The sequence below is a fragment of the Asparagus officinalis genome, chromosome 3 (assembly GCF_001876935.1).
Source record: "Asparagus officinalis chromosome 3, Aspof.V1, whole genome shotgun sequence".
Taxonomy (NCBI): Eukaryota; Viridiplantae; Streptophyta; class Magnoliopsida; order Asparagales; family Asparagaceae; genus Asparagus; species Asparagus officinalis.
Genome location: NC_033796.1, coordinates 4,333,318 through 4,349,209, shown reverse-complemented (window position 1 = coordinate 4,349,209; position 15,892 = coordinate 4,333,318). Strand labels below are relative to the sequence as shown.

Sequence of the window (15,892 nt, the reverse complement as noted above, 5' to 3'; positions counted from 1 at the left end):
TGAGAATACACTATCTGTTCACTGTTCAGTAATTAGTGAGCAGCAGTCCTCATATTGATGCTTCCAAAATGTAATGTATCTTATTATTCATGCAAAATGGAATATTTTTTGAATGTGATATCGAGATATCGCTTCAACTGCTGTAGTCACTAACTCTAAATATGGACCTAATCTCATCCTAATCATTTTCCATAAGAAAATTTAAAACATTTCTTGTCGCCTAAAGAAAATTTAAAACATTTTTTATTGCCTAAAAGGTTCATATTGTTCAAATATTTTTAGGGTTTTTAGCTATTAATACTAACAATACGATATCTGAATTGGAGTGCCAGAATGTCTGATGGCCATATTAGAAAGATCTTTACATTATTCTGGACCTTTTTCCTATTTCATGGCTGAAATTTACATATTATTTTTGGTTACGCAATCTTTTTGCATCAGTAAAACTTTTTTGCTTGATGCGTAAATGGTCAATTTCTGAATTACATTTTTGGAATAGTGTCCTGTGGTGATCTTTTTGTTGTTCGGATTATATATCTATATTGTTTGCTTCTTGCAGGTATTACTATAGCAGTGGCCTGGGTTATTATTATGATCCAACGTCAAAACTTTACTGCTGTGCCACTTCAGGAAAATGGTATTATTGCTGCATCCTTTCATGTCACTATATAGTTTGTTCTCCTTTAATATTTACCGTACACTTGATATTTTTTGGTCAATCACTTGATAGTTGATATGATAAGTCTGTAGCTCATGCATATATATTTTTTCTTACTGAGATCTGCATTTTAAAGTTCAGTTTCATTTAGCACATGAATTAAGAAAAGTGTCCGTAATGTAAATTATTTTTTAGAACTTCTGGTTACTGCTCCTCTGATTGGGACTAAGATCTGAATCAGAACGTAAATCAGGCTTAATTGGAATATTGCAGAGTTAGATGTTGCAGTTGGGAACCTTACTTATTTTTGGGTAGGTCAGGTTTTATGAGTTACAGCAAAAAGCAATGTGTCAGTTGGTCACTGGCTTGAGACTCATGGACGAGCCAATTCCCAACATTAAAGTATCATGTGTTTCTCCTTCAGTCGCACTCTTTGGACTTTGTCATTATAATGAGGTGGCATACATTCTTGGATCTTGAATGATCTTAGAAAGGCTTTTCTTTGGTGCTGGACTGCTAGTGATTATATTGTAGGGTAGTGATAACTACACTATTACTACTACACTAATATTACAAGAGAGAGTAGTGTGGGTCCATTCTTTTCAACTTTTTTTCAAAATTGATGACTCATCATCAAGAGACCTCGCACTTCTCTTTCTTGTAGTGTAGAAGTAGTGTAGGAGAGAGCAGTGTAGTTATCATTATTCTATAGGATTTTTTTTTAAATAGACCGATTTTGCTAAATATTTAGCAAAATCGACCTCTTTTTGGCCTGTTGGCCAAAAGAGGTCGATTTTAAAAAACACCTCCCAGAAAACATACGGGTTTTCTGGGAGATTAGTGCCCTTTAAAACATACGGGACTAGTAGTCCCGTATGTTTTCAGCTGGGCGTTTTTTAAAATCGACCTCTTTTGGCCAAAAAGAGGTCGATTTTGCTAAATATTTAGCAAAATGATCGATTTTGCTAAATATTTAGCAAAATCGGTCTATATTGAAATTTTTTCCTATTCTATATTGTATCTGTATGTCCCCAAGAACCCCGTGACTGTAGGATTTCCCATCTGTTAACTGGCCTTTGAGATGATGGTAAGACCTATTTCATCAGGCTGCCTTGCATGGTACTGAGCACCACCCCTGATGTTATCTATTTGTGAAAGTTACTCAAAATCTTTTATTGACCCTTTAAAAATAGAGTTGTGTGTAAATTGTGATCCAAGGTTTCAGATGGCCATGAAGTTTTAGCATCTAGAAAGATCTCTGTTTCGATGTGGTTAAGAATGAGAAAGTTAAGAGGCAGGTCATCAAGTCAATTAGTAATTTATCTGATTATAATTATCGGATTGTTAGTTTGGCTATCTATGCTGATATTGAGAAAAGATGAAACACTAAAATGGGCAGGCACTGGCACAGGAAGAGAATACACACAGGAGGTGTAGTTGGAAGAGTAAGTATATTAGTTGGAAGAACAAATGCATTAGTTATTTGAAACCCAACAGTACGTTGTTCAATATGGCATTAAATTTTAGATATTTTGCATAACCAATTTTTTGAAAATGTAAATGTTGAAAAGAAGATAATTGCTTATTTTGTTTAATATGGCATTAAATTTTAGATATTTTGGATAACCAATTTTTTGAAAATGTAAATGTTGAATAGAAGATAATTGCTTATTCGAAATCATCAACCGCTACAATCGGATTGTTGATGGAATGATGGTCATATATTTTTCTTTTCTGGTTGCAGGTACTCATTCAACGAGCAAACTGGCGAATATGTTGAGTTTCAGAATGCTGATGCACCTTCTACAGAATCCTGAAGGTGTCTGGGAACATTTGAAGGCTGAAGGCATTTTGGGACCGGGGAGTCATGTGAGAGCGAGTTTGGTGAAAGTTACGTAGTATGTAGAAAATGAATCGGGGGACTCAGTTTTATCTGGAAATGTTTGGCACGCACATGCACAAGACTGAAGCTAATTTGACTAGACATCTGCTGGTTTGTATGTGTAGAATCAGTGAGTAGAAGATCATACTGTATAGAGGATACCAAGTATCCTACTGATACCAAGTCTTGGTGAAAAAAGAAATTTGTTTGTGCTGTATAATGATGTTTGTTAGCTCCTTCGGTTGCCTTTCTTTCTTTTTGTTTCTCCCCCTTAGGTATTTCGCTTCTGATTTCTGATAGACTTTATTTGCTTCTTGATGATGAGAGCATTGCGAATTGCAAACAAGTGTGAACTTTTTTGGTTTTTGTGAAGTGAATTTCCTGTTTCGGAAGATATCTGGTTTTCCTGCTATGCAGTGGTGGTCCTCGATAGTGTATAACATTCTGTATGAGCCAGACCTCTAGTTTGCATATGTTTTATTTCGTGTTCACGGCAGAACTCGTGGAAACTGCGGAGATTTTTCTTTACTAAAATAAATAAAGATTAAAAAGATAGCAAACAGGACTCCGTGGCCCAATGGATAAGGCGCTGGTCTACGGAACCAGAGATTCTGGGTTCGATCCCCAGCGGAGTCGCGCTTGTACGAAATTTTTTTCAATTATTTTATAAGTTTTTTTCATTCCCACAATGAGTCGCGCTTGTTTGAAAATGTTTTCAATTATGTTTTAAGTTTTTGGAAAATAATTTAAGGATCAAAAATATGGGACCAATGGAGGGGAATAATGAGTTAATAGGAAGGGAACACATCACCTGCCCCCTCCATTGGTCTCATATTTTGGGTCCCCGTAGCAGCACTCTAAGTTTTTTTTCATTCCCACAATAAATAAATAAGCGACAACGGGGGATCTCATAAATCATAAAAATATTTTTGAAATTCAAATACAAATCCATTAATAAGTAAGAGTAAATTGATAAATTGATGAATTTTTATTGGATATACATAATATGAAGATAAGAATATAATTAAATTGAAATATAAATCTGAATGAAATTATTAAATGCTAAATTTACAAATGCATGTATACAAGATGAATGACGTATATGTAAAACAAACAAATTAGTGAGACAAATAATGTTTGCCCCAGAGGTCGAACCCCGAAACAACACAAACCTACAAATGCACATAATATGGACGGGGGATCTCATAAATCCACCAAACAAATTAAATAGACAAAATCGTTCTGAAAATTATAAAAAAGAAAAATTAAGGCAAAAGGCTGCGATATGAGGACACAACGTGACGATCTCTCACTAACTAAAATTCAAGTAGCTCACGGTTCTGCATAATTAGTTTCAAAGTTTAATTATACTATTATTATTTAAATAAAACTACATCTACAATTGTTATCATTTCACATGCAACATCACATACCAATGTTTATAAGACAAAAAACTACAATAATTTCTGTAACACTTTTCATCTCCTCCTACATGTATAAGCCTTTGTTATTTTCTTCTTATTAGATTAGATTATATTATTTTAAAGTAATTAATTATATTGTATAATTGATCTTTTTTTAACAAGAAATATCAATAATTTTCACAACACTTTCATCTATTTCCTTCTTATTAGATTAGTTTAGATTATTTTAAAGCAATTAATTATATTGTATGTTTGATATTTTTTCAGGTCAGAAATTATAATAATTTTTATAGCACTTTTATCTCCTTCAATAAGTATGTGCCTTTGTTATTTTCTTCTTATTAGATTAGATTAGATTGTTTAAAAATTATGAATTATGAAATTACAATAATTTTTACATCGTTTTCATCTATTTTCTTCTTATTAGACTAGATTAGATTATTTTAAAGCAATTACTTATATCGTATATTTAATCTTTTTTTTCAGATCACAAATTTTAATTATACTATTATTATTTAAATAGATATTGTTTGTATAAAAATCAAAGAGAATTTCACACATATTTTAGATCTCAATGCCAATTGTAATATTTAAACATGAGTGTTGGTTAAAATAAATTTCAAGTATGAGCTTAGATACTTTAATTTTTTTAACACCCAAACTCTTTCATGAAACCAAAAGAGAGTAGTAATGCTATAACTGTATATATCCACAGGACCACAGATATCTTAAAAATGAACGAAGAAAACCACACAAATAAAAACCATATTAATTACCCCGCACGTACCCACTATTTTCAAAACCACCATTCTCCATCTCCATCTATTATATATTCACATACCAAATTAAACAGATGGAGTTTCCCTTCATCAACTACACCATTGATTAACCCTTCTTTTTTCCTTTATAGTTAAATTGTATAACATTCATTGCGATGAGGATTCACATGGGTCCTCTGCCTGCCTTAAACGTCCAACAAAAAAATAATAATACACTAGGTCTTGTAATTAGTTAATAATGAAATCCTATCATTATAAACAAACTAAGTAAAGATTAATAATTCCTAAGAATGCACTACGTTCCCCTACCTCCACTGCAAACTTGTTAGTTGTTTATTCCAGACCCCAAGAAAATTTTAAAATTAATCATCTATTTCATAATTTTTTTAAAATATTTAAATATAACTTATGGCAAATGTAATAATCCATGTTTATAAATTTTAACTCAAAATGAATCTCACTTATTTTATAGTAAAAAAATTTAAATTTTTTTTTTAATATTTATCCACGTGCATTGCACGTGCACGTCCACGAAAACTAGTTCCAAGAAATGTAAGGGCTTATTTTCAAAAAAAATAAAATAAATAAATAAAACGAAATATTTTCTTTTTGAGTATTGTCCGTGTCAGATAATCAGAGAGACGACTGAATTAAGTTCGCCAGCTCACTCTGTCGCCGCATTGCGCACGTGGCACAGTAACCGTTTCCACGTGTTGCGGAATCCCCACGACACCCACTCGGAAGAGAGACAAAGAAAAAAGGGCGCAGCGTTCACGTGCGCTCTGATGATATTGACAGACCTACACGCTATCCGTATCTTCGCTCTTTTGTTCTTTTTTTACTTTCACATTTGCAGTTACACCCTTCACAAATAACGTATTATATGAACGTTATTTTGATTTTTGTCCGACGACAACGTGCATTATTCACGAGCATCTTAGCTTATATGCTATATTGATATTGGTGTGGTGACTTTATGAATTATGAAATATAAGTTTCTGGCCAGCAGCAAAAATCCGCAGACTGTGTGTAGATAAGATTGAATGCTTATAAATTTATAATGACACACGGAATGAGACATACGTTTGAATAACATTTCATCACACCTAAGCTATATTTTATTTCACACGAGCTAGGGATTAGCTAGAAACTTAGCTCACAAGCATTTTATTTTAAGACAACTTTGATATAAATGATATCATTACAAGTAGAGATATGTCTAAATATTTTATGTTATGTGTACATGACATGAGCTATCTATTATTACCTTTCGCGGGTTGTTTGGATGCCTTTAGAAAACTAGAGTATTTATGACACAAAATAGAAAGTTGTTATCCACCTCACCACTTTCTATTCGAGTGTTTACATTGTTTGGTTATGAATCTTTGTGAATCCTAAAATAACAGTATCACATTGTTTGGATAGTATAATGTAAACTAGAGTATTTATAACACAAAATAGAAGTGGTTATCCACCTCACAACTTTCTACAAGGTTTTAACTTTTTTATTATTTTTTGGACACATTTATGACATTGTGTTAGCTTTCCAACAAAACTACTCCTAATTTTGATGATTTTTTTCTTTCGGTGACACCTCATCAAAAGATGTAAGCTTTTCATGTAAAAAAGAATTTAAACAAACAATATAAAATGATGAAAGCTGGCATTGGAACCCACGTTTTACACTTTCCATCCTTTTACATGGTAAAAACATACAACCAAACAGACCCTTCTTCCCGGATCATTCTCATTCAAATCTTATATCTGCGCGTTCTATTTTGACTTCTCAAACTTTTTCATCTTGCAAAAAGGTTTACTTTTAAGAAGCTATTGGCGAGTTTTGCCTTATTTCATAAAACAGCATAAAATTTCCAGTTCACTCAATATCTACACGGTTTTCTTACGATCTTGATTAAAACTTTCGTGATTTAATAATTGCGAATGTAAAAAATTAATTTCAAAATCCTGAATTCATTTCAGTTATTAAATTTTTTAGGAGAGTAATATAATGAATTGATTTCCTAACCGCATACTGGCTCACATTATTAGCATATGTAGACTACATTTAAACTTTAGGGCATTCAATTACTGGGGACCTAAAAAGGACCCCGACCCTCACAAATAAATTAATTGAGGAACCAAATCTTATCCAAAAATTAATATGTAACACATGGCCCTCATGTCTCCACTGTGATTAGAAACGGTCAGGATGGTTCACACTGGCGTTTCAAATTAGTTGTGATTCATAATGTAGACGGAATTCTTTATTCCGTCTAGGTTGACTTCCGTCTAGATTGATCAACCTAGACGGAATTCCGTCTAGTTTGTATCAATCTAGACGGAAGCAAAATAAACCACTCAAACTAGACGGAATTCCGTCTAGATGCCCTAATCTAGACGGAATTTCAATCAACCTAGACGGAAATTTCCGTCTAGGTTGATCGTTTTTCTACTAGTGAGATTAGTTTATGCTAAGCATCTGACTCCATCACTCATTGACTCGGAGATATCAAATATGCTTCCACGTTGCTTAGGCGTTATCCTGTTCCTTTCAACAAATTTAATATTTGATAGCTAACATCCTCATGGTGATCACTAAATTGGGATAATATTGATAACTCTAGGATTAATTATTCAGTACCAAAGCCCTGAGATGTAAACTATTTTCAACAATATTACTACCCTTGGATTTGAGAAAAATCCACATGATATGCATGATGTGAAAAAAATTATTGTTTCACATCATCATCGATTAAAAAAAAAGAATATAATTTTTTTTGAAACTTTATAAAGTCTAAAACGATTGAAGATTCCCCTTATCAATCTGGATATAAATAAAACAAGCATTGTAGCGATTGATTATTGATAGACCGTTCGTTTCTATTCGCCGTAAGAAAAAAAAAACGAAGAAGACTTTTTTTAAATCATATCATCCTATACTCCTTTGTGAATTTATTCAATGGCATATTGTCCTCTCTTATTAGGGCTGTCCATCCGGGCCGGCCCGGCCCGGCCCGGCCCAGAAAACCGGGCCCGGGCCGGGCAAAACCCAAGCCCGGACCCGGGCCCGGGCCCGGGCCTGAGCGGGCCGGACACCGGGCCGGCCCGGTTTGATTTTTTTTAGAATTTTTTTTGTTTTTTTTTTAAATTTTAACAAAACCATAAACCATAAATTATTATAAAAAATGTCATAAATTTAATTAATAGCTTGAAATGAAATGACATAAATTACAAGTACAAAAAATGATAAAAATAACTTCTTTATTAATAATCGGTAAATCCTTTACAAATCCTTTACAAGTATAAATTTATTTCGAAATTCGTCGCATCACAATAGATGAGTACATCCCAACTAGGTTGGCACCTACTCACCCATATCACTATCATTTGCAACTTTTTTCGAAATAATTTAATTCAAATTTAAAGCTAAGAAAACAAAATTACAATTTTATGAATATTATCTAATCATTATATCTATCTGCTAGTCCCAACTCTTCAAATTTATCTTCAATCATAGCAATCCGTTCGATGCCTTGTGTTCGCTTCTCGTATCTCCACCAATCCTGTAAGCACATCACCGCTTGTACAGTATACGGATCTAAGCATGTCCTGTGGTCGTCGATCAAACGTCCTGCTGTGCTGAAAGCGGATTCCGAGGCTACAGTCGAAACCTGCACTGATAGTAAGTCACGAACCATGGTGGAAAGTATAGGATATGAAACTGATCCATATACTTTCCACCATTGCAAAATATCTAAAGCATTTCCTTGACATCTAACTAAAGAAGCAGAAAAATATTCATCTATTTCAGAAACATCTAATCCTGATGAAGTTCCAGATCCACCAGTTAGTTCAGCTACCATTGCATACCTATCAAAACTTACACTTTTACCTCGACCTGTGCTCGAAGCTGAAGGTGCCGAAGCTGAAGACTGTTGTGTAGCTACACCATATCTAGCTGCATACTCATCATATAAGGTTTGAAAATAATTTCTAATAGCTAAATAATGAGTAGTAGCAGTAAGGGTGGATCCATCATCTAAGTCTATAATCTGTCCACCATACAATGATTGTAACAAACTTCGAAGGCCAATTTCCTTCAAGCATGGATCAATAAGAACACCAATACCAAAAATATGAGGAATAGGCCTAAAATACTTATTAAATTTACTCTCCATTTCAAAAATTATACTTCCAAAAATATCATCCATACGATATTTTGTAAAATTTTTTTGAATATTTAAAATTTGTAAAGCAGCTAAAGTAATAGTTGGATAATAACAACCAGATAATAACATAGTAGCATCATAAAAAACTTGTAACATCTCATTTAATTTACATATAACTGTCCATTCATCTTCAGTTATTCCATAAGCACTACCAGAGCTAGAACTAGAAGCATAAAAATTTATAAAATCATTTATAATTTCTTTATATTCTATTGCTACAGATAACATTGCATAGGTGGAATTCCACCTATGGTCAACATCTTTTGGAATTAGTCTAGGCTTATAATTTTTTCTTTTACAACATTGTTTCCATCTTTTAATTCTCATTTCAGAAGCATTATGCATATTAGTAACTGTTCTAACTTTTTCTATCATGGGTTTAATTTCAGAAAATGCACTTTGAACAATTAAATTTAAAATATGACAGATACATCTAACATGAAAAAGCTCACCATGACATGGCAATGACAAAGTTATTTTCAGAAAATCAACAGCTACATTATTATTACTTGCATTATCTAGTGAAAGAGTAAATATTCTTTGATCAATTTCTAGTTTCATAAGTTCTTCAACAATTAAATTTGCAACATTAATACCAGTGTGTGACTCTTCAATTGCAATAAAAGAAACAACTCTTTTAAACATTTTCCAACTTTCATCAATCCAGTGTGCTGTTATACATAAATAACCAGTTTGCACTCTAGATGACCAAATATCAGAAGTTAAAGAAAATTTGCAGTTTAAATTTTTAAAATAAGAAATTATTTTTCCCTGTTCCTCAACATAATATTTTAAAATATCACGTTGACAGGTTTGACGAGAAAATTTTGTAAATGCAGGATAAAAACCATCTCTAAATAAATCTTCAAATTCATCATCTTCTACTAATTTAAAAGGAAGGTTTTTAAGAACAATAAACCTGATTACGCATTTCCGGGCTCGGGCAGCGTCATAATTCCAACTGCCGAGGGTACCTGAAGAGGATGATTGGGAAAGCATAGACTGCCGGATATCACCTTGTAGATTTTGGCCTTTGTTGTGTTTTTCAATATGCCGTTTGAGATGGTTGGTGCCGCTCTTATGATGAGCTTTGAATATCTGGCCGCACAACGCACATTTCGCATTCTGAGAGATGATCCTACCGTGTTCATCCTTGGTGACGTCTATCTTCTCAAAAAAATTCCATACATCAGACCTCGGCCTTTTTGGAGCTCTTGGTGCCGTAGATTCGTCGCCACCAGATTCAGGATTAACACCGGTAGGATGAGGAGTTGTTGTAGGAGGACTCATCTCTGGATCGGTAGGAGTTGCATGTTGCTCTTCATAATCAGACCCAGAAGCCATTTGTTGGAAGTATTAGAAAATACAAAAGATTATAGGATAGTATATTAGTATGAGATAGTATAAGATTGTATAAGAGAGTAGTAGAGAGAGAAATAGATGAGTTTTGTTGTGAGAAAATGAATTGAAACCCCCCCTCTATTTATAGAAGCAGCCCCCTAGGTAAATGACCAAAAAACCCTCGAAAAATAGCCGTTTTTTGACCGTTTTAAGGGGCAAAGGTCACGTTTGTGACCGTTATGGCCGGGCCGGGCCGGGCCGGGCCGGCCATTCGAAGCCACAGTGCCTTTTTTCGGCACTGTTCCGGGCCCGGGCCGGGCCCGGTCGTGCCCGGGCCCGGGCCCGACCGGGCCGGGCCCGGGCCGGACACCGGGCCGGGCCCGGGCTCCGGGCTTTTTGGACACCCCTATCTCTTATTGATTAGATATTAAGGTTCTGTTTGGCAAGTTCTTAATTGGATTTGTGGATACTAAATTTGTTAAAAAGCTAATTCATTTTCCCCTCTGATAACTTAACTAGATAATTAGGAGCGGACCATCTCCCATTATGGATCAATCCTAGCCTATACTTAAGGACTTAATATGTTTAAAAAGTTAAAAGAATTCAAATCATGAAGAGAGAGAGAGATTAATAAATAAATAAAAAGGAAAATCATACCATATAAAGCAAAGTGCAAATAACTAAAGGTGGCACTATGGGCACACCTCTAGCCACACCTCCAACCACACCCCCTCTCTCATTTGCTACAGTATACCGGGCCCCACATGTGAATTTAAAAATTTAAATTCACATGTGGGGCCCGGTATACTGTAGCAAATGAGAGAGAGGGTGTGGTTAGAGGTGTGGTTGAGGGTGTGCCTCTATCATTTTCTAATAACTAAATACGAGCCGAACACTATTCTGCTCAAACACAAATTACAAGGGACGTACACGCAAAATTCTCCGCCCCCTTCCATATAAACCCCCCTCCTACTTCCTCTCTGAAAGCATCACTTCACTCCTCCTGCCAAAAAAAAAAAAAGTTGGGGAGAAAATGGCGACCCTAAAAGTCCCCAGCTCCGTTCCATCTCCGCTCGAGGACGCCGATAGACTCCGAAAAGCCTTCGTCGGTAATGAAATCTCTAGGGTTCGGGTTTTAGCACTCTCTTCAATTTTTGTTATTTTTTTTTCCTAATTTTGGATCGATCGCATTGTTTTTGTTTAGGATGGGGAACGGACGAGAAGACTATCGTATCGATCCTAGGGCATCGTACGGCGTCCCAGCGTATGGAAATACGGCGAGTGTACAAGGAGTTGTTCGGCGAGGAGCTGTTCACGTCCTTGGACAAGGAGATCTCCGGCGATTTTGAGGTAGCTTTCGATCCTCTAGTCTGGTGTTTTTTTTATTATGGATCGGTAAATTTTGAAGTAATTGCTGGATGATCGTAGATTTGGAGCCTAAGCGTTTATAAAAGGGGTTAATTTTCAATTTTATCTGTATCTGATCAGATCAAAATAAACTAGTGTTTTATTTATTGCTTGGAGACCCATTATGGATCAAGATAAACTAGTGTTTGGCGGGTAAGGTTGTAGCTTCTAATAAGTGATCCTGGATGAATTATAATTCCGGGTAGATCGGGGAGTAATTGACTTCATGGATCATCGCAGCCGCTGGAATCATCGGTTCTGTAACTCCGCTTACTTAAACTGAAGCCTAAAGATGCAGAAAATAAACGAAAATTCCCTTTTTCTAATGACTTTTCTGGATTATGAATCTTAAACAACTAATCATACTGCTCCTAATCGTGTCGAGAGCAGAGAATCGTGCTTCTGTGGACCTTTCATCCCGCAGAAAGGGATGCATTTTTGGCGAATGAGGCAGCAAGGAAGTGGAACCCAAGTAACCGTGTTCTGATTGAGGTAGCTTGTGCTAGGAGCTCGGGGCAGCTGTTCGCAGCAAGGCAGGCATACCATGCTCGCTACAAGAGATCCCTTGAGGAGGATGTTGCTGCCCACACCACTGGGGACTTCCGCAAGGTATATAAAATCCCTGCTCTTATAATTGAGTTTAATCTTAGTAAGCTTTGTTCTACCAACAATAACTTTTTCTGTTCTAAATTGTTATTTTTGTTCTTTCAAGGGCACAAATACATACAAGAAGTAGATAAATTTTGTAGCTTTACTGACCTGCATATTAAGGAATGGCTTAGAGCAGATTAGAATTCTTATATAATATTAATGTACATGTATGTAGGCACAAAGTTTGAGTGGTTAGATTGTTCTACTACTTTTAAGTGTAACTTCTTTTAAATGTAATAGCTGTAAGTCTTTTCCCTAAAACTGCTAGCTTTGTTGATGCCTGCTTTATCCATTCTAAAAAAAAAGGTAGACATGTTAGTCCCAGTAGCCAACCCAGCTGAAGATGGATGCCAAATAAATGAAGGGAACATAATCAATATCATGGATCAGAACTATTCCAAGAGCTAGAGTATGGTACATCTGAGAAGCCTGTTGAAGGAGTTGTGAGTATTCGTCATCATTTAATTTTGTAAGCATTTCTGTGATGTACCTTGGCTCATGATTTAACCTCCCAGTTAAGAAGGCTCCATAGGATATCTGACAAGTTCTCAATTTCAGACCTCTGTATATCTTTCAATTTCTTTACAGGAGGTGGTCTTGCATCAATTGAGAGCCAATTGGTGATCACAGATGTGTATCTTCAAGAGAATATCAAAAGCTTTGAAACCAGATAGTCCTGATTCTAATGCCCACACTATACATTGGCGGATCCAGATGTCTGGAAAGTGTTGTCGCTTCATAATTAACAATTACAAAAATTTATAATCATACAATTGAATCCCAATCTCATAGTTTATTAGTAATATAATCGCAGCTTGGAGCAAAGTCTGCGGTTTAACATCCGATTTTATATTGTAATTCATCAGTTATACAAATTTTTTAATAAAATATCGTCAGATCAGAACTTACGAAAAAAACACAATACTACAATCACTATATCCCACAAAACTAAGCGACATCTTTCAGTAATACAGTGACATCTTCAGTATATTATAATCCTAATCTTTGCATAAGTTGGGGCCTTGGAGCAAAGTGGTGTCATATGACACCACTTGGTCCATGGTGGATCCGCCCCTGACACTATGGAGCATTTATCTCATCTAGACATATCATGGGATGATCCTCGTGTGTAAAATGAAGTACATACGCCTTTTTGTGTTCTTAATGTAGGGAATCATGTGCACATTTTTCAGAAGCTTAGGCATTTACTTTCATCTAATGTCTCTGATTCATCCTTTACCCTTGAGATGGTAAATTTCAGTTGTATGATATAATTTAAAATTTGAAGTACTGGTCATATATGAATTTGTATGATGAGTTTGTAACATTTACTCGTTCTATTTCCATTCTCTAGCTTTTGGTTCCACTTGTTAGTGCCTTCCGCTATGAGGGTGAAGAGGTTAACAAGACACTTGCGAAGTCAGAGGCCAAAATATTGCATGAAAAGATTTCTGACAAGGGTTACAACGATGAAGAGCTTATCAGGATTATTACTACCAGAAGCAAGGCCCAACTGCTTGCAACTTTCAATCACTACAATGACCAGTTTGGTCATCCAATCAACAAGGTATAAGCTACATGCATTTCTGTTGTGCTCCCTGCCTTTTATTCTTATAAACCTACTATAGGAGCTCTGAGTTTAATTCACACTATAACAGTGTCTTTGATAGAATGCCAAAATATATAGCATGTGCAAAAAGTATTTTATATTTGCATTCTAGCATAGTCCTTGGAGGAAAATGTTGTGGTATTTTCTACATTTCAGAAACATTAATCTGTGAGCATGATTTCAACTGCTGCTAGAAGGCTGTTGATTTTAAATGATACGTTCATCTTTGAATTCGTATGCAGTACAATTAGCTCATTTGGCAAAAAAGTTGTTTCCCCCCCACCATAGTGCAATTACTTTAGGTCATCAGGGAGGCCAGTGGGTTGACATTAGATTACCGGGAAAAGATGGTTTTCTATTTTTCACCATAGTGCAATTACTTTTAAGTGATCAAGGATGCCAGTAGATGAATGATAGATTACCAAAACAAAAGATGTTAACTGAATTGAATAATTTTTGGTAAAAACCACAATTTCAAGCTTCAATCAGGTGTTTGAAGCATCCATATTAACATTCTTGAATCTGAAACTCTTGCTATTATAAACCAACAAACTATGTCATAGACTCGTCTGATTAAATAAATTTCTATAATGACAAAATAGTGTTCAAGTGTCTAATTTTCCCGCCTTAATTTCACAATAAATATTTCAACTGCGATAGAAAAATTAGAATTTACTCCTAAATTCGGAATTATCTTTTTCAGGATTTGAAATCTGATCCTAAAGATGAGTATCTGGCTGCTCTGAGGGCAACAATTCGCTGTTTCACTTGCCCTGCAAAGTACTTTGAGAAGGTGGTCCGCTTTGCAATAAACAAGCTAGGAACGGATGAGTATGCCCTTACTCGTGTCATAACCACTCGAGCAGAGGTGGATCTTCAAGAGATAAAGGATGTTTACCAGCAGAGAAATAGCGTTGCTATGGATCATGCTGTTTCAGGCGAAACTTCTGGAGATTATAAGTCCATGCTTTTGGCTCTTCTTGGTCATGAGGAAGCTTGAACGTTGTTATCGTGCTCATTACCTTCAGAGTTAATATCATTGAGTGGTCGCTTCGTGAATCATGTAGTACATTGTGAAATGAGAGAATAAATAGTTGAGAGTGCATGTCTTCCCCTGTGGAGTGAAATTGAGTTTGTTCATGTTGTTTTAGACTCTCTTTATCTAGTGTGGACTGTATTATATCAGCAGGCTGGATCAAAACTTCATGTATGTTTGTGTCATGGGCTTCCTGTCAAATACCAAAATGTCTCGGTTGAGTCTGCATTTCCCTTGACCGTTATTTGAACGAGGACTTGGTGAGAGAATTGCCTGTGATGGGATAACAGTAATTTAACAATCAGCTTGTTGAAAGGGAGATAGTACATTTCAACCGAAGCACTTTCATGTTAGGGCCTGTTTGGTTCGTTTCCTTCACTTTCCATAGATGAATTTCCTTCACTTTCTTGTGTTTCCTTCACTTTCCTGAAAAATGTTTCCTGTGTTTGTTTCGCCCAAAAATATGTAGTGAAAATACTTTACATCATTTTCTAGTGTTTGGTTCAACTTGAAAAAAGAAGAAAATAATTGATGTGTGAATAGATTCCCTCATTTTCTAGTGTTTGGTTCAAACTAAAAAACCAAGAAAACTTGATTGTGGTCACCATGGTAAGATTACCACCCATCATCATAGTTGTGCTCAGAAAAGGCCATTTTTTCATTATCTGCAATGCCATAAAGTTTATAAATAGCAATGTTGGTTGCAATATATTGCTTCGCCAATATATTGTTGCTATAAACTTTGGCTGCATATCTTAAATATAGCCCATCATCATAACACAAAATATGCATACCAACCAAAGGCCAACCAAGAGCTGAAACTAAGGCCGAGAGCAGGTTGAAACCATGCACAAAATTAAAACAAAGGCCAAGCAT

At 35.4% G+C, this 15,892-nt stretch overlaps 2 protein-coding genes and 1 non-coding gene across 3 annotated transcripts in view; all 3 read left to right on the top strand.

Annotated features, from left to right (window-relative positions):
- The window catches only part of LOC109832714 (CD2 antigen cytoplasmic tail-binding protein 2 homolog), a 15,370-nt gene extending 12,464 nt beyond the window's left edge, over nt 1-2,906 (top strand). Inside the window, exons 9-10 of the mRNA XM_020400118.1 lie at nt 560-637; nt 2,403-2,906. Coding sequence (XP_020255707.1) covers nt 560-637; nt 2,403-2,475 — 151 coding nt within the window. The 3' untranslated portion in view covers nt 2,476-2,906. The remainder of the gene's footprint in view (nt 1-559; nt 638-2,402) is intronic.
- Nucleotides 3,104-3,176, top strand: TRNAR-ACG. Its single transcript has one exon. It is a non-coding gene; the product is annotated as a tRNA-Arg (tRNA).
- On the top strand, nt 11,264-15,260 carry LOC109832713 (annexin D7-like). The gene is made up of 5 exons (XM_020400117.1): nt 11,264-11,422; nt 11,518-11,663; nt 12,111-12,329; nt 13,726-13,938; nt 14,684-15,260. Exons 1-5 carry the CDS (start codon nt 11,347-11,349, stop codon nt 14,978-14,980), a joined length of 951 nt encoding a protein of 316 aa, XP_020255706.1. The 5' UTR covers nt 11,264-11,346; the 3' UTR covers nt 14,981-15,260.

Bases quoted from the DNA above. Each gene is read 5' to 3' on its own strand.
- LOC109832713 (XM_020400117.1), top strand. From the start codon at position 11,347: ATGGCGACCCTAAAAGTCCCCAGCTCCGTTCCATCTCCGCTCGAGGAC. The intron at 11,423-11,517 runs GTAATGAAATCT...GTTTTTGTTTAG, and splicing joins ACTCCGAAAAGCCTTCGTCG to GATGGGGAACGGACGAGAAG. The intron at 13,939-14,683 runs GTATAAGCTACA...TATCTTTTTCAG, and splicing joins TTGGTCATCCAATCAACAAG to GATTTGAAATCTGATCCTAA.